The following is a 17,537-nucleotide window of genomic DNA, read 5'->3' on the forward strand; positions in this document are numbered from 1 at the left end:
TAAATAGTAGACCATTTAACGTTTTTTTTCTACAACTTGTTTGTATAATATTTTTATTTATATACAAAAATTCACAGATTCCCACAAGCAGCAAATTAAAAGTAAACTAATAATCCTACTTGTGGTGTACCGATTCAAATCAGCCCTTCTCTTTTATTCAACGTAATATAATCAAATTCATCACTGGTGATTGTATTTTTTTTTTTTTTTTGTAACTTCACTGGTGATTGTATTTCAACTCTTAATCAAAATATATTCAAAGAGAATGTCAACTCTCAATGATCTATATATAAAAAGGGTACATGTATTTGTTATTTTTGTATCATTATTAACCTTTGAGAGCCATTTTTTATAGAACAAAGAGATGAGTTTCAACGATCCTTCGTTAAACTCCATCATCCTTTGGTTCGCCGCCGTAAGGTTTCTCTTGACTATCTTCGTTATCTTCACCCTCCTCGTTATTTGTTTGATCAAACGCCGTAGGTTTGTGGATGTATCACCGGAAACAGAAGACGACCACCGCCACCGCAGAAGAGAACCACAAAGCCAAGGGGTTAACGCTTCTGTGATTGCTGCCTTTCCGACATTTTCTTACAAACTGGACAACAACGATCTCGAGGGCAACAGTCAGGAGATAGAGTGTCCGGTTTGCTTAGGGTTAATCCCCAAGAATGCTGTAATTAAGGTTTTACCAAATTGTAAGCACATGTTTGATGAGGAATGTATTGCTAGGTGGCTTGAATCGCACACAACTTGCCCTGTGTGTCGTAGAATGGCTGAGCCTTTGTCTAGCACTGGGGATAAGGTTTTAGAAAGTATAGTATAGTTGATGGTTAATTTATATGTCAGTTTCTATCTTTTTTCTTATGCTAATTGTAAATTTTTTTTTATTGAATATCAGAATGTACAAATGAAATACTCAGCATGAGCACAGACATATACTACTTGAATCTAATATGCTCGATCAAATGAGTCAATTTTCATTTTAGATCGAGAAGTTATACATAGATCGTCTTGCGTTCCTTGTATCATATACTATCTTAGATGGAAGAGTAGAAAACAAAAGTTTTTGTTTTGGGTTTTATGGTCAATATATCAATGCAAAAAAAAAAATGTTTAGAGGATTTTATCATATTATTAGGAGGAACAGTGTAAGCTTATATATTGTTTTTCTGATAAATAAATGAGCTTATATATTGTCACGTTCGAGTTCTGAAAAATATTTTAATCAAGTTTGTTATTAAACAGTTTTGACCTATACTTGTATATGCCTTATTCATCAATATCCTCTAATATACTCTACGCATGAAGTGCGATGAGAGTCACCTAAAATACTTTTATTACCGAGTCAAATCTTCTAAAATATATGCAACTAAACATATTTTTTTGTTATTCTAAGACGTTAGCTTAAAAAAAAAAACTAGTGCATACAAAGGCAAATAATCCTTATGAACCATAGGAATTTACATTATGTTTATGTTTAAATTTACTTTGGTGATGATTGTTTTAGTAGTTTTTAGTTTTAGTTTTTAGTTTTTGGTTTTTAGATTTTCGTTTTTGGTTTTTAGATTTTGATTTTGGTTTTTGGTTTTGCTGTATTTTTTTCAAAAATTAATTAATACATTACTTTAAAATAATACAACAAAATAGCAATAAATATTTAGATTTTACAATTAAAATTTATCAAAATACTGTGATTATTATTTTAAAACAAAATACAATAACATATTTGAATTATTATATTTTTATGAAAAATATATTATAGTAAAATATAGAGCAATTCTCATAAATAGAAAATTTTCAAGTTTTGGTCATAAAAACAAACCACAAAAAGAAAAATGACCAAAATGTTTCATTTAATAGGTAAAAGGTTTGGATTAGTTAACTCTATGGGTATAAGTGTATATTTACCTCTTTAATGAAATATTTTGGTCATGTTGATTCTTATAGTCTATATTTGTGATAGAAACTTTTTTAGTGCTACCCTAGGGTATTTCCCTAAAATATATATAAATTACACAAAAATAAATATATTAAGTTTTGAAACTACTTAGAAATTTTTCTTATATAAATTATTTTAATTTTTAAAACTTGAAAATAAATAGTTATTTCTTATATAAATATTATAAATTATACAAAAATATAAATACATATAATTTTGAAACTAATTATAAAATTTCTTATATAAATTATTTATATTTTCTTAAATTTGAATGAAAATTTATATTTCAGGATTATACAATATATTTCTTTAATAAAACATATTATGTTTTTATAATTTTCTTTATTTTAATGTGACTAATAATTATTAAAATAATTCAATTGTTTTACTTATAAAAACTAATAACTAATTTTTAAATTAAATAATATTATTTATAAAATATATAATATTATTTACAGATATGAAACACAAATTATAATATTTCACATTATTTTTTAAATGATATCTAATGTACAAAATATTTTATGATAATTTTATTTTTATGAAAATATTAATTATTAATGAATTAAAATGTAGTAGTTTCTACATAAAAAAAAATCAAAATTCGTTTTTCTTCATAAATGCTCACAAAAAAATAGTTTTCCTAAATTTTAGGGAATCTATTTATTGAAAATCTTGATTGGCAACTCAAATGGTTTTTACAAAAACAAAAAGTAAAACAAAAAATTTGATTGGATGAAAAATGGTTTCTACAAAAACAAAAACCAAAAACTAAAGCAAAAATTACAAACAATCAACTTCAAAGAGGGCCAAATTGTAAACAGTTTGTAAACTGTAAACGCAAATATGTTTTCATAATAATATTTGGCATTTTTTTTCATTTTTCTTATGTATTTAGGCTAGGTTAGGTCAAATTCTGTTGTACGTATCAATATAAATATGTACCTAAATATTGAAAACAACAAAAACATCTAATATTGTTTAAGTTTTTGACAAGAGTAACAGAAAGAAAATTTTAATCTCGAATTTGCATTAACACATCATAAATATATTTGAGAAATATGTTTTGTTCCAGAATATGCATATAACCTTTTAACTCTTGGAGATGATTTATATTTCTCAACCTTCTTGAAGATATACACAATCGGCTGATATGGTCGGTGCCAGATCAGAAAGATTGCACTTAGTGCTATCCCAGTGCTATGAACATCATCGTATATATTTTTCTAATATACAGGTGGAGGGACATATATGCAAAAACTGACATATGAAACGATTTGTAAGAACTGTATTATTTCAAAGACGAGCTCACAAAGTACAATACAACCAAATTGAACGATTAAAATGCGAGAAAGCCACAAAAATACCGACGAAATACACTTAGTGAGGTTGTAACTTAAGTCTCACCTAGAGGTGTAAACTTAGTTCTTGTCTAGAAATTGATAACGGAGATAGATAAGAACAAGAGAGAAGATATACATAGCAAAGGCAAATACACAGATCCAGAACGGATAAGTCGATCTCATATAAGCCGGTAAGCCAATCGCGAGGCCAACGATCACAAGAATAAAAGCTTCTACCGAGCAATTCCATGCCAAGCCTCTCGCGTATATAACCGCCAATATGATTGACAATCCCATGAGGTTGTTCATTGTAATATCTTTGTAGATCTGTGAAAACCAATAAAAATGCCCTTTAACTACGTCTATATCATTTCAGTAAAAAAAACAAACTACGTCTATATCATATAATGTAACGTACTCAAGTAATGAAATGTGATAGTTAAAACTTAAAACTAACCTCAGAGAAGGTATGTATTGAGATTTTTTCCTTGTCTTTCGGATGACAGAAGCGTGCTGATAGAGTGTTCTTTAAGTTTCTAGCCAAAGGGATAATCACGAAGACGATGTAAAAAGAGGGAACTCCAGCTGAGACTGATAAGAGCTCGATGTTCATCATAAATGGTTTTGCAAGAAAGAGGACAATTAAGATCCCTACGATGACTTTAATCGCAGCTCCTAACGTTTCCATATAGAGAAATTTAGTTACAAGCTTTTGCGACGGTGTTTTCATCTTTAGAGTTCCCTTCACCTCCTGAAACACGTCATGATTTGGTTTCATAATGAATGTATTTTGAAACTAGAGGAATATTTTTCTAAAAACGACATTTTTCTGCTAAGTATTTTTTATTGTGATTTTTATTTGAAAAGAAAATAAGTTAAGCCGTTTTTAATGAACTTACTTTATCAAAAAAAAAATATAAACAAAAATACAAGAATTTGCTATATTTTATTACAAAAGTTGAGGTTTATAGTTTGTTTTATAATCCTGAGGTATATAATGGACCGAGATCCAACCGACTAATCTTTTGAAAGTCTGTTCACTTGTGTCAGTTATATCCGATTTCTAGCAATGAGAATTAGATATTTATGTCACGGGTATATCTGAAATAGTAGATTTCGAACTCGGGATCCTTAGCACATTCCAAGCCCACTGTACCACTCGACCAGCGTGGTTAGACAAGATTTTTTTTTCTAAAAATTGAGGTTATAGTTTTCTCTAAAAAAAAAAAGTTTTCTCTAAGGTTATAGTTGCAATAATCTTTTCTTGAAATGATGTATACTTACGCTGTGATCCTCTTTTTCATCCTCTAGGTTGTCGAATTTGATTTTGTGGTTTTTGAGCATATCCGTGACCCCTGCCTCAAATTCGTCCTTGTCTAAATGACCGTCTGCGTCTTTGTCGTATTTTTTAAGAAACTCTTTAGCAATCTTATTTATTTCGCATTTCCTCCTCCCAAAGTTCCAAAACTCTATTTTAAAGTCTTTCAGCTCAGATATTTGTATCTTCTCATCATTGTTTGTATCAAGAAACTCAAACAAGCTACACAAAATAAGCAATGATTTACGATGTGAGAGAACTGAAATGAAACAATCATTGCTTCAAAAGTATAAAGAGAAAGAAGTTAAAAGAACCTTTTTATGCTCTCTTTGTTTATCTCTCCATTTTGTAGTAAGTTTTCTGGTGAAAACTTCTTTAATAGCTTATGAACTTCTGACATGATCTCAAACCTCGCGTGTTCTAAGCTCTCCCTTTGGTTATCTTGATCAGCATACTGCGAGTTTCCACACCCAGAAAAAGCATTCACAGGTGCGCAAACAAAATGAAACCAAAAGGGTTAACATTTGCTTTTAAAGGGACTCATACCGAGTAAACAAAGTAGAGAATGGTTGAAGAAGAAGAGATTATTAGTGTTATCAATATAATGATATGCCTCCAAGAATGCGAATCAAATATCGCTGTAAGTGTCACCATGAGAAAGGGAGCCAGACTCAACAACATAATCCCTGCAGGTTTCTTGTTCTTCGTATCTACGTCTACGCTTGCTTCTGAACATAGATAATTAAACACAACACAACATCTTCGTACAAAAAAAAAACTACTCAAAGAAAAGAGAAAGAATCTATCTACAGCCTTCGAGTCACTGAACTTACCAACAATGTTTTTCACTATGTTATGTCTTTGGCTCCACCAATCTTGTATGATTTTCTGATGAACATATAGTAACGTATTATAATTAAATAGAGAGAATTTGTGAGATGGCCATACTTTTTCTGTATACATTCGTAAATAATAAAGTGGATGATTATTTGGTGGACAGTACAGAATACATATGAGAATGCCATATATCATCTTCATCTATATTCTTGTGCAGCAGGAAACACAAAAAGAAGAACGCTATTTTGCCTTTACAGTTCATCAAATGGTCACCCACTAATTCTTCAAAGCTATTCTCTTTATTATAAACAGAAATTATGGTCATGAGATCTTAGCTTATATAAATATGACCATACAACTAACAGATTCCAGATTCGAAGAAAAGCTTACTGTGATTGTTTTTCTTTCTTCATTTTCCAAACTCGAACCAGTGATGCTAAACACAACACAAGCTCCCCATTGAATTGTGAGAGCAAACACAGTGTATCCCGCAGTAACTCCCATGTTGTTATCAACGAAGGAGTTAGCAACATCGCTGCCCAGTGATAGTCCATTCGCTGAAATTAAAAAAAAAAAACCCAAAAAAAAGAAAGAAGGAAGAAGCGCTTTAAGGTCCAATACATATAAGGACAAATTTCATAATTACTATAATTACTTAACGTTTTTCTCACAAAACGCACTAAAAAATTCCCAAAATAGTATTTATGGATTAATAAAAACATTACATTAGCTTACATTTTAATAACTCTAATTCCACCTTCTAAATACGAAACCAACACTAATCACTAAACTAAAGAAAAAAATTCCCAAAATAATATTTATAATTAAAACCATAAATTATCTTACATTTTAAACCATAACTCTAATTCCAGCTTCTAAATGCTAAACCAACACTAATCATTAAACTCAAACACAAATAAAAAACAAATAGATCTTTTAAACTTTTAAATAATGTTATTTTTGAAAAAAGTTCGCAATGTGCTATTTTTTTAAAAATAATTCAATGTTATCTAAAAGTTAATTTCTCTATATACAATGCTTTTCGTAGTTGTGAGCCAAAGAACTAGGATCCTTACCGAGCATAAGGACAATTCTTGGGAACATTGTAAGAAGAGGGAAAATGATTCCGCCATAGAATCCAACATCAAAGGTTAAAAAGAGTTGCGACCTTCCTACGGACAAGAAATAGTCACCAACGATCAAGAGACACCCAAACGTGAGTACTTGGAAGACATAACCTCCAACATTATTTGCACATGGAAGAAAACCATAGACATGTTCACACTCGGTCCCGGACAAGGTCTTAGGAGGGTCGAGAGTGAGAAACTTGTAATCCGAGACGTCATGGACGCCATCAGAGATCAAGACCGAGTTGTTTAGAGGAAGTGGACTTAGGACACGAGAGCTCGCAACAGAGATGATGAGAGACAGAGAGAGAAAAGAGAAGAGTGTGAGATTTGCCATGGAAGTAAACTCAAGATCTATGAGGAAGATTTAGTGTGAATTTAGTGGGATGGTTTTCCTCTGTATTTATACACAAGTCATAGTAACTAAACCCCACATATCGGACAAGATCTAACAACTATATAATAAACAAACATTTTAAGGTTTATTGTTTATACGATGATGAGTCGGACGAATTGAATCTTTAATACGTCAACAATATTGTTGAGGTTGGTAATGGTAAGTCATATAAATCTAGATATTTAAAGACTAATGGCTTTGATGGTGGATGCCCTTTATTGGAATGGTTTGATGATTAGTTCATTAATGATACTACAGTTTTAAAGTTTGAGTGATACATAATGTGGATGCCCTTCATTGGGATGGTTTGATGAATAGTTCATTAATGATACCACAGTTTTAAAGTTTGAGTGATACATAATGTGATTTATTATCAATTATTATGTAGATTAATTGAAAAAAAACAGTACAAAAATCTTTCAACATAGTCAACATGGTCAATGTCAGTGTTCTGAAATACGGTATAGGTGTTTGCCTAGGCGGCGTTTAGACGCTATACAGTAGCCAACCGTACTGTTTTTATGTTATACAGTGTTTTATGCGGATTTATATAATTCGGACGAATAATAACATTTAGGCGGACATATGCGGTCTATGCGGATTCCTAGACGAATTTTAAGCATTAATATTCAAAAAAATAAACTATTAATATTATGTTTTATTAATGTTATTATTTATATTACTTTTACTTATTTTATGTATTTATATAATTATAGATATTAGTATAATTGTTGCAAAATCATTTTAAATTTATCATCTTTATGTATTTAAAATGGCTTTAATTTTTATAATTTGAAACTATTTATATATGTACTTATACATAAAAGTAGATTTAAAATATATTTTTCAGTTTTTTCAAAAATAATGTATATATTAATCTTATACTTATATTTCGTGTAAAAATATATATCCGTATATATCCTGTATAGGCGTTCGCCTATTCGGCTAGGCGCTATACAGTCATCTAACGCGTAATCAACTAACACGTTTTAGAACACTGGTCAATGTTATCCAAGTAGAACTGTCATACGTAGTTTTTTTTTCTTTTGTTGTTGTGTACAGAATTCTCATAATTTGTAATAAAATTATAAACCAGTGGAAATTTTGATTTTTGGTAAAAGCGTTTTAATCAATTGTTAAATTTCTACTTTCTTTTGTAGTGAATGGTATGAACAATGCGCTAAAAATCGTTTTAAGGTTACTTGTTCATACGATGATGACTCGGATGAATAAAATCTTAATAAGTCAATAGTAATATTGAGGTTGGTAAGTCATAATAATATAGATTTTTTAAGACTGATGACTTCTGATGAAGCGTTTTAACCATTTGTTTAATTTCTACTTTAACTGTAGTGAATGGTATGAAGAACGTGCTAAAAGATTTATTTTATCAATTGAACAAAGGTTCTAGAATTCCAAATCTTTCTGTAATTCTAACATACATTATCATTTTAACTTTAAAAAGATGTCAACATGTTTAGAGGATGCTCTTCCTACTCTACCAAGTACCAAACCAAAACTCCTACTGACAAAGAGAGTATACAGAAAAAAAGAACAGAAATATAGTCATGGAATCCTGATCAGAAAAGAGAACAGAAACATTCAGACGCTCACTGAATTCGTAAAGCTTCTCGATTTGTTAGACTTCTTCAGAACTGTGCTTTGACATTGCGTATTGTTGAGGAGGAAGCTGAGAGCTAGAGAAAAAAAACTGAAGCAGATGAGTGTATATGATATGCTACTGAGGGTATACACTACGAGAAGGAAGAGAGGATTGGAGAAAGAAGAAACACATTAAAGGAGGAAGGATTCAAGAATGAAGATAAGTGTTATTGGGAGGTTCTTCATCAATATACACTTCAGTTCTTATCAGTATACACATAGTTTGTACTGAGAAAGACATAAGCTTAACATATGTAAAGGTATCTGTGCAAATCATACTAAAGAGAAGTATTCTCAACCATTTGGTGATGTAGTTTTTATTACCATTCAAAAACAATTCTAATACAAGCGTGTCTCAAGAACACAAGAATCAGACAAGTGTTTTTTCTTCTTGATTTAGCAAATCACAGAATAGGCATATCAAGGGCTTGTAACACATCCTTGAACTCAAAGTCATGAGTATATTTATTGAACCTCTCAAGCAGCTTGTACCGAGTGTCGTTCAAGTAAAACGACTGAGCCGTCTCCATGATCCATTTCGCCTCCTCGTCAGTGAGTTTGCTTGTGAACACAACATCACCTCGGATAAACACCAAGTCCTTCGTCTCTGAAAGCTCGGTGTAGAAGGTGCTAGTCAGGTAAGGCGCGGCTTGAGTTCCTCTTGCTTTATAGTCTTCTAGACCAGTGAATATCATGTGAGGCGCTTCAACTGCCACCGACAAAATTGACGATTAAGATCAAAGATCAAATGCTACATCTACCAAACCATACCAGGTAAATAAACTGTTCAAGATTAACTGGTTTGCTAACATTGGTCCTAACTAAAGCTAGAACAAACCTTGAGCAAACATTGTAATGTAACCACTTCCTCTCCACAATGGAATGACAAAGTATCGGCTGCAATTGCAACATAGATCAAATCAAGACACAAACATAAAAAAAAGCATGATTACTTAACACAAAGCTGATGATGATGATGTTATTACCACTCAGCTGCTCGTTGCTCCAACAAACGATAAAGCTGAGCTTTTATAGTTATCCCAATATGACCTCTTCCTAAGTGATACTGACAAAAACGAATCATCAGCAAACACATCAAAAGAACGAAACTTTGGGAGGACAGAGAGGGTTAAAATTACATCGTCCCAGATCGAGGTGAGCTCCTCCGGCGATTTAGTCTTGGCTCTCTCCAAATCCATGATCGAATCCAACGGTTTTGGCTGCAACGGTGTGAACCCAGAAGCGAACCTCGAGTTTCTGACTGAACCTAGCGATGCCCATTTGATGTGGCTCCCTGGTAACGCTTCTGAGAGATTACTTCGTTGTGGAGAAGATGACCACGCGGTGGAAATGTGTCGAGATGGGCACGAGGAAAGAGAGAGCCTTTCTGTAGCGAGATTCGATAAGGAACAGAGGATTCGTCTCAGTTTCATGGTGAAGTAGAAAGATTTTATCAGTAGGCTTTTGAGGAGCTCTCTGTGGAATTTTGTCGAACACGTTGTGTGCTAGCAGATCTAATCCAACATCAACGAAAATGTCTCAATCACTCGTAACGTGTTTTAACTTTTAATGGGTTAATTTGGTTCGACCGGTTTAAACTAGGCTTTCGTAATTACGCTAAGGTCCAGGATTAAGTTTTTTATGGGCCGAAATTGATGGGCTTGTAGAGTTCAGATATTTGGCTACTACTCGATCTGGCTTCCCAATGAAAACTCTAATAACAAAACTAGATTGGCTAGGAGCTTGAATTAGACAAGTATGTGTCATGTAATATAATGGTCTAACATGTGACTTGAGTTCCATCATTTGTATACAAAGGATCTGTGGTGAAGGTACTGGAATCAAATTTAACGACTGGCAATAAATGCGCAACAAGCCTAAAGCCACCGTATACATAATATTTCAAACAATGAAGAAACTATGGACTTACAAAAATCTCTTAATATACTACCACCTATCCATACTCGAAAGAGACCGTAGACAACAAAGACGGGAGAAAAAATATAGTACCGAACCACTTACAAAAAAAAATACCGAGCACTTTCCAAAAACTTTTGTACATTGTTCTCATTAGTGTTATTGAAATTAACACTACACTAGTGCTTTAGGCGCTCTCGATTACAATTATTTTATGAGCATGTCCATCTACACTGCGAAGCCACTACTAAAACGTTGTTATTCCTAAAAGAATTTCAAAATCATTCAAAACATTAAAGCTGTGGAATATCAGACGAGCACCAAGAAAAAAAAACGTGAATAACATAGGTTAAGGGCTCACAAATTGTTTATTTTCAGCAATTTAAAACTGAAAAAGTTAAATTTTGTAAGTTTTGCTATTATCATTCGTTTTGAATGACACCTTTTCCTTACCAAAATTATTTTTATATACTATTACGATATTTTAAATAATATAAACAAAAGGTACCACGTATATTAAAAGGGTTTACAATATACAAAACAATATTTTTTTTTGGTGTAATACAAAACAATATTTTTGTTTATAAAAACTAATATAATGAAGTACATTTCTCTGTGATCTTGAAGAGTTTCAGATCTAAAGTAGCATTAATTACAAAATAAAAATGATCTAATCACAAGGTTGTTTGGTCAAAGCAGAATCTTTGCCAATGTTTAGTCCATCCGTGAGTATTTGGAAACTTTTTTCATTTACACTTCCAAGAATGTAATATAAATGCAAGTGTGTATGGACTCAAGTTCTTCACATCGAGAGAGCTGCGTAGAGAAGCTGGTTCCAAGTATCCGGCAAGCCAGGAAGGCACCAGTGGCTGCAATCGCTTCCTCCAGCGGCTCCATATGTAGATGGATGAGCATCTTTTCTTAGTTGAGACAGAGTTGTGATATCAAGTAAGTAAACGGGTGTTTTCATCGAGCTTAACACTCGGGACACGATGCTTGCTGCAGGAAGTGAACCACCTGGATATGTTGATCCGCTCAACGGTTGCATCTGCCCGTTGCAATTATCCCTTGGCTCATTCCATTCCTTTCCCCTATTATATTTTCCAAAAATATATTTAACCTAAAAACCGCGGTTTACAACCACATATATGTATATAATATGTGTGATAAACTTACACGTAGTGAGTAGGAGAAATGCCTTGGAAGAAAACTCGGGTTTGCGAAATATTAACATTTTGATCAACCCATTGAGCCCAAGTGGTGAGCCCTTTGTTGAAAGCATCAAGACGGTCCATGTCTCTAATCAATGAAGACCCAGTTCTTATATAATCCCACCTGAGTAAACAACGAGATGAGAAGACGATTCTGGTTAGCTAAGCATGTCGACTTAATCCCAAATTATATATATATATATATATATATGAGTACGATCTATGGTACGAACCCTTGTAATTCTACTCCTTTGTGAAGCCACCAGTGCCAGGAATTGAAGACGAGAATGTCCATGTCTTTCCAAACATCAGCACCACCTTCGATAGTTCCAAGGTTAAGCACACGCCCTACGGTTTCTTTGGAGATATCCACTAGGTATGGTGTTCGGTATAGGAATATTGTAACTCCATATTCCTGTTTTCATCATTTAAAAACGATAGAGAATTTTTTTCTTATTGGGTGAAGTGATTGAGAAGATCATAATACTTTATAATTATATATGAAAATATGCTAACTCTTTTTTAAAATATGGCAAAAGCATGTTAGTAACTAGAAAATCACAGACACATATATATATTCCAAGCTTTTTAGTATGTGTACGGTGTACCCATATATATAAGTATATAACTGTAATCGAATCCTAGTATTTAAAATTTCGCAACGGATGGGGTTGGTATTCAAGATAACGTGTTTTCACATCTAGATGATTAAAAATATAAACCGAAGAAAACCAATTCGAGTGGTCTTTAGTTGTCATTAGCTGTCAGATCTCCTACTTGGCTACTTCCTTTCTCTGTTATAGGTTCTCTTCTTTTTGTTTGTTTCCAAATTATTAGTTTGTTTTCTGTTCTTTTAAAACAACCAAAAGAGAGAAATTGCCAAAAACCTATGTCAACAATTGTAAGAAGACCAAATTAAATAATGTACTGTGGACAAAAAATTTGGATGTTTACATCTTTTTCCTGTTTCCATATCACATAGGTTTTTTGAGCATTCATATCACATAGGTTTCATGGTTAATATATTTGTAGTTTTCATTGTTCAAGATGAATATCAACCTAATTAGAACTGGCAATTGTTTCAGAACTGGCAACTACACAGTTTCTTGTGAAAAATAAAAGATAATTTTAAGATATATCAACTAACACCAATTCTTCAAAACAAAATAGATCAACTAGTTTATAATTAAGTTTAAAAAGAAGTAGTTATAAACTTATAATTCTAAATTTCCCACGCATACATTTATACTTCGCGAAACAAACACAAATATAGAAAAATAAAATCAATTAATTTGTAAAATATATACTTTTTATTTCCCGCTTTTAGTTATAAATCTATAATTTATTAATTTTAAATGACGTATATATCAATTATTTTCTCAAATTTAAGAAAATGAAAGACCCATCAGACAGCCAAAATCATAATACCTTGGATGCCAAGCATAATTGCAGAAAACATTTTTACATTTAAACTCAAAAGCAAAAACACTGCTTTTTTCTCTTGCTGAATATATTGTATAATATATAGCCCCTGACCAACTCGATTCAATAAAATGACAAGACCTCCTCGTGATGATGAATTATTAGATTTTGTATTTATCCAAAGACACATGCAGTTTTAAACTATAACAAGTCAACAAAAAGAGAGAGGGGAGAGGCAGGGAGGGACCTGGAAAATGAGAGAGGAGACTGGGGTACGCTTGATAAAAGTGGTCTTGGTGTCTGGTACCGATGCATGTATCATGCATCCTAATGATTCCCACATGTTTTGACTCAGTGAGTCTCCCACAAACATAACTCGTTTCCCTCTCCATTTATTCAGAAACGCTTGTCCATCGAATCTTCAATTACAAATCACATACATATATAACCTATTATTATCATCGTCTTTAGGCTTAAATGCGGTGTATGTTGATGTTACATACCTTGGGATGGTGCATGAATCAGGCTGCCAAGAGTACTTGAGGAACTGTCTGTCTGGTCGACCAAATTTGAGACAATCAAACTCGCCGTCTATGAATGGACAAGTGGAGGAATCGTAGAAAGGGTAAGAAGCATCAAAAACCCATCTCCCTTGGAACAAGTTACATTCTCTCGTTTGCTTCCTCCCTTTCAACGCCGCTATTTTTACTCTTCCGGCGCTGGCCAACACGGTTCTGTTGCGATGGCTCTCATGTGGTTTCTTGTCGGAAGCCAGGGCCTGGTCGGCTCTGGACAAGATTGTGAGTGTGAGAAGTGGAAGAAGAAGAAGGAACAGAGAGATGAATTTGAAACCCATCTTTCAAAGAAAAAAATGTGGGTTTCTTTTTTGAAGAGACTTTGTGATTGAATTGGATTTATATATACACACGTATGTACTTTTACACATAACTACAGTAGTGAGTTGTGTAAAGAGATTCTTCGGTAGAGGTAATATTTGGCCATATATGTGTTTGAAAGTAACGAAAAATAGTTTAGTAAATAATGAAAATCGGTTCTTAAATAAGAGGGTCCATAAAAATTCTTACAATATAATCAACTAGGTGTCTTGCCCGCATATGCGGGCTTAATCGTTTAACAAATATTTATTAGTTTATTTTTTATTAATTTAAAAATCATCATAATAACTTATTATTTATGTTTTCAAAAAATTAAATCAAACATATATATATATATATGACAAAAATCTAATTAAATATATATATGTTTAATTAAAATTTATTAAAGATAACATTGACTTTAACCACTGAATTTATTATAATTGTTTTATATTTTATTTTTAAATTTTATAATTAAAAAATATGTTTTAAGATAACAACACAATATATAAGACTTATCTTGTTTTTAAAAAAGTTAATATTATTAATAAAAATTCGTTTTTGGTTATATAATTAATTATATATAAAATTCATTAAGGGTATTATAGATATTAACCGCTCTAACTTTTAACGTGAGAGCTCGATTCCAAAAATTTACTTCGCAAATAATAGTATAATTAATTAAAATTTATTAAAGATAACATTGATTTTAACCACTGAATTTATTATAATTGTTTTATAGTTTATTTTTAAATTTTATAATTGAAAAATATGTTTTAAGATAACAACACAATATATAAGACTTATCTTATTTTCCAAAAAGTTAATATTATTAATTAAAATTCGTTTTTGATTATATAATTAATTATTTAGAAAATTCATTAAGGGTATTATAGATATTAGCCGCTCTAACTTTTAACGTGAGAGCTCGATTCCAAAAATTTACTTCGCAAATAATAGTATAGATACTATTAAATTAGGAACATGACCAGTTAATACATGTTGTGTCTAACTTAAAATATAACTGTATCTAAAATATAACTGCATAAAGTAAACTATAATTGCATCTAAAATATAACTGCTCCACATTCAATAACCACTAAAAGTCCTCAAAATATAGATTAATATATTACGTCCAATGAACTAAAGTGAACTAAAATGTATTAATATACGTATATTGACAAAACAAAACACATATGTACATATACGTATATACATAACATTGGTGTATTTGATTTAGCTAAATTATTAATTAATACCTTGATTCAAGTCTAAGTAAAGATGTTCTTTATTTAATAGATGTTCATTCCAATTAAAACATAAAATAATAGTTTAGATATGTATATATTTTATGTTTAAACAATATTTAGAAAATATTTAACTGTAGTTTCTATATTTTTATTTTCATTTGACATACAAAATATCAAAAATAGTTTAAATTATTTAAATATTTTTTGTAACAAGTTAAGATTGATGACATCTAACAAAAAACATCAAGACTTAAAAAAAATTAATTAATATTTATTTGTGTAATGTGAATAATAAAATTAAACTTAAAATCGAAAGCAAACCAAAAGTAAAACATTATTAATAAACTTTCAATAACAAAACTGAAAAAGCTGACTTCTTTATCAAAAATTATACAAAACAGATTTTTAAAACATAACTAAAAACTAAAAAGTTAAAATTTATTTGTTGGTTCAACCAGTGGTTTAACCGGATTCCGGGTTTTAGTGATTTTTTGCCAGTTTATTGGGTTTTTAAATATCAAGACTTAAAAATTCATAAATATTTATATGCGAATGTGAATCATAAAATTAAACTTCAAATCCAATTAAACCAAAAGTAAAACACTGTTAATAAATTTTCGATAACAAAACTGAAAAACCTAACTTCTTCATTAAAAATTATACAAAGCAGATTTTAAAAACATAATTAAAAACTAAAAAGAAGAAGTAAACGCTATCTATTGATTCAACCAGTGATTCAACTTAACCGAGTTCCGGGTTTTAGTGTTTTTTTGCCAATTTTATTGGATTTCTAAATATTATTTTTTCCACAAAACTCAAACCAGATTTATCTTGGGTCACAAGGTTTACCGGTTCAACCGCGGATTCGGTTCGAATTTCAAAACATTGAGTATGAGACTTTATTTTCGGGTCAAGTTTTCTGATACGAATATTCTTGACTAATTATGTTAGGTAACTAATAAAAAAATTTAATATGTTGCAAACTTTAAAAATAAATTTTAAAAATAGTTTCTGAAATATATATGGCACAAGTATATAGTTATGCAACTTGACATATTTAATATAGTTATCAAAAATTAAATTAAATTAAATTAAATTAATATTAGTTACAAATATAGTTACTTTAACACAAATATAAAAATTTAAAATTTTCAAAAAAATTAAAACAAAAATTATACCCGCCCTTTCAAAGGGCGGGTCAGAATCTAGTGTCTCTTTTATAATTGATTCATACTTTTTAATAAATCAAATACACAATGGTTTTAGCCTTTTATGATATCAATTGAATAGTTCATATACTGTTATTTATAGACCAGATAACAAATTATACACCTCTCAACTTTATTATGCATAAGATTAAATTATATACTAATACTACTATTTTGTGTTAAAAATACTAATATTACTTTTAGAATTAATATTAGTAACAACTAAAATAATACTATTATATTAGTATTTAGAAAAAAGTAAATATCGTGAACTGAAATTTTTATGCTAATTGATATATTTAAGAGAATGTAATTCTTTGATTATTTTATTTATAGTGTATTGCATTTTCTACGTTAACAAAATGACTCTAAATGATACACGAAGTTGGAACTGCTAATTCCTAAACGAAACCATTAACGCAAGAGCTCTGTTGAGAGGTGTTTCCACTAAAATGTATTGTCGTAATAAAGTTGCTTTAGGAGCCTAAGAGCATGGTTAATGGATGTTTCTTAAGGTATGCTTATTAGCGGAATATAAGAAACTATTTTTTAATTTTTAACTAAAAAGCTAAGAACTGGCTCTTATTAGTTAAAAGTTAAAGAACAGTTTCTTATATTCCGCTAAGAACCCCACCGTAAGAACCCCTCCAATTAATCATGCTCTAAAACAGAAAACCAAAAGTCGAGTTGATTAAATGCATTTACGATACTCTAATGTGTTTTGATATGATGTTTACACAAGAGTTAAACAATACATAAAGTTAAATATATACCTTTATGGGGAGTCTATACTATTAAATAGGATTCTGCCATTGATTTTTGAGTTATTTACAAAGTTATGCCACTTTAGTTTTACATACTCATTAAAGATATAATTAAATGTCAAAATATTCATGTGACCCATTGTTTATATTCACATTTCATTTTTATTTAACTCATTAATTATCATTTTCAAAAACATATTTATATTTCTAAAAAAATATTTTTAAAAAAAGTTAAATGTTTTTAATAAAATAACCGTAAATTTT

The 17,537-nt window shown here is 30.7% G+C and overlaps 4 protein-coding genes across 4 annotated transcripts; 1 reads left to right on the plus strand and 3 right to left on the minus strand.

The window, feature by feature from the left end:
* The first annotated feature begins 313 nt into the window (after positions 1-313).
* LOC103865311 (RING-H2 finger protein ATL40) lies at positions 314-1,462 on the plus strand. Its single transcript, XM_009143108.2, has one exon. The coding sequence runs from the start codon at positions 365-367 to the stop codon at positions 824-826; it is 462 nt and encodes a 153-aa protein (XP_009141356.2). The 5' UTR covers positions 314-364; the 3' UTR covers positions 827-1,462.
* A 1,089-nt stretch (positions 1,463-2,551) lies between these two features.
* Positions 2,552-8,656, minus strand: LOC103865312 (sodium/calcium exchanger NCL). The gene is made up of 5 exons (XM_033290404.1): positions 5,150-8,656; positions 4,918-5,057; positions 4,570-4,825; positions 3,743-4,036; positions 2,552-3,612 (listed from the first exon to the last, which is right to left on the minus strand). Exons 1-5 carry the CDS (start codon positions 5,639-5,641, stop codon positions 3,364-3,366), a joined length of 1,431 nt encoding a protein of 476 aa, XP_033146295.1. The 5' UTR covers positions 5,642-8,656; the 3' UTR covers positions 2,552-3,363.
* Positions 8,657-8,905: 249 nt separating this feature from the next.
* LOC103865313 (ATP synthase mitochondrial F1 complex assembly factor 1) lies at positions 8,906-10,340 on the minus strand. The gene is made up of 4 exons (XM_009143110.3): positions 9,766-10,340; positions 9,613-9,692; positions 9,465-9,523; positions 8,906-9,335 (listed from the first exon to the last, which is right to left on the minus strand). The coding sequence occupies exons 1-4, from the start codon at positions 10,057-10,059 to the stop codon at positions 9,031-9,033; spliced, it is 738 nt and encodes a 245-aa protein (XP_009141358.1). The 5' UTR covers positions 10,060-10,340; the 3' UTR covers positions 8,906-9,030.
* A 695-nt stretch (positions 10,341-11,035) lies between these two features.
* On the minus strand, positions 11,036-14,184 carry LOC103865314 (protein trichome birefringence-like 37). The gene is made up of 5 exons (XM_009143111.3): positions 13,680-14,184; positions 13,424-13,595; positions 11,988-12,169; positions 11,720-11,878; positions 11,036-11,634 (listed from the first exon to the last, which is right to left on the minus strand). The coding sequence occupies exons 1-5, from the start codon at positions 14,030-14,032 to the stop codon at positions 11,346-11,348; spliced, it is 1,155 nt and encodes a 384-aa protein (XP_009141359.2). The 5' UTR covers positions 14,033-14,184; the 3' UTR covers positions 11,036-11,345.
* Between the last annotated feature and the right edge of the window lie 3,353 nt (positions 14,185-17,537).

The sequence above is a fragment of the Brassica rapa genome, chromosome A04 (assembly GCF_000309985.2).
Source record: "Brassica rapa cultivar Chiifu-401-42 chromosome A04, CAAS_Brap_v3.01, whole genome shotgun sequence".
Taxonomy (NCBI): Eukaryota; Viridiplantae; Streptophyta; class Magnoliopsida; order Brassicales; family Brassicaceae; genus Brassica; species Brassica rapa.

What these genes read in the sequence shown, in the direction of transcription:
- LOC103865311 (XM_009143108.2), top strand. Translation starts at nt 365, where the DNA reads ATGAGTTTCAACGATCCTTCGTTAAACTCCATCATCCTTTGGTTCGCC.
- LOC103865314 (XM_009143111.3), bottom strand. Translation starts at nt 14,032, where the DNA reads ATGGGTTTCAAATTCATCTCTCTGTTCCTTCTTCTTCTTCCACTTCTC. An exon ending in AAAGGAGTAGAATTACAAGG is followed by an intron (nt 11,879 to 11,987) that starts GTTCGTACCATA and finishes TTGTTTACTCAG; the next exon opens with GTGGGATTATATAAGAACTG. An exon ending in ATTTCTCCTACTCACTACGT is followed by an intron (nt 11,635 to 11,719) that starts GTAAGTTTATCA and finishes AAAATATAATAG; the next exon opens with GGGAAAGGAATGGAATGAGC.
- LOC103865313 (XM_009143110.3), bottom strand. Translation starts at nt 10,059, where the DNA reads ATGAAACTGAGACGAATCCTCTGTTCCTTATCGAATCTCGCTACAGAA. An exon ending in TCACCTCGATCTGGGACGAT is followed by an intron (nt 9,693 to 9,765) that starts GTAATTTTAACC and finishes CGTTTTTGTCAG; the next exon opens with TATCACTTAGGAAGAGGTCA. An exon ending in GAGCAACGAGCAGCTGAGTG is followed by an intron (nt 9,524 to 9,612) that starts GTAATAACATCA and finishes TTGCAATTGCAG; the next exon opens with CCGATACTTTGTCATTCCAT.
- LOC103865312 (XM_033290404.1), bottom strand. Translation starts at nt 5,641, where the DNA reads ATGAAGATGATATATGGCATTCTCATATGTATTCTGTACTGTCCACCA. An exon ending in TTCTCTACTTTGTTTACTCG is followed by an intron (nt 5,058 to 5,149) that starts GTATGAGTCCCT and finishes GGAAACTCGCAG; the next exon opens with TATGCTGATCAAGATAACCA. An exon ending in AACAAAGAGAGCATAAAAAG is followed by an intron (nt 4,826 to 4,917) that starts GTTCTTTTAACT and finishes TATTTTGTGTAG; the next exon opens with CTTGTTTGAGTTTCTTGATA.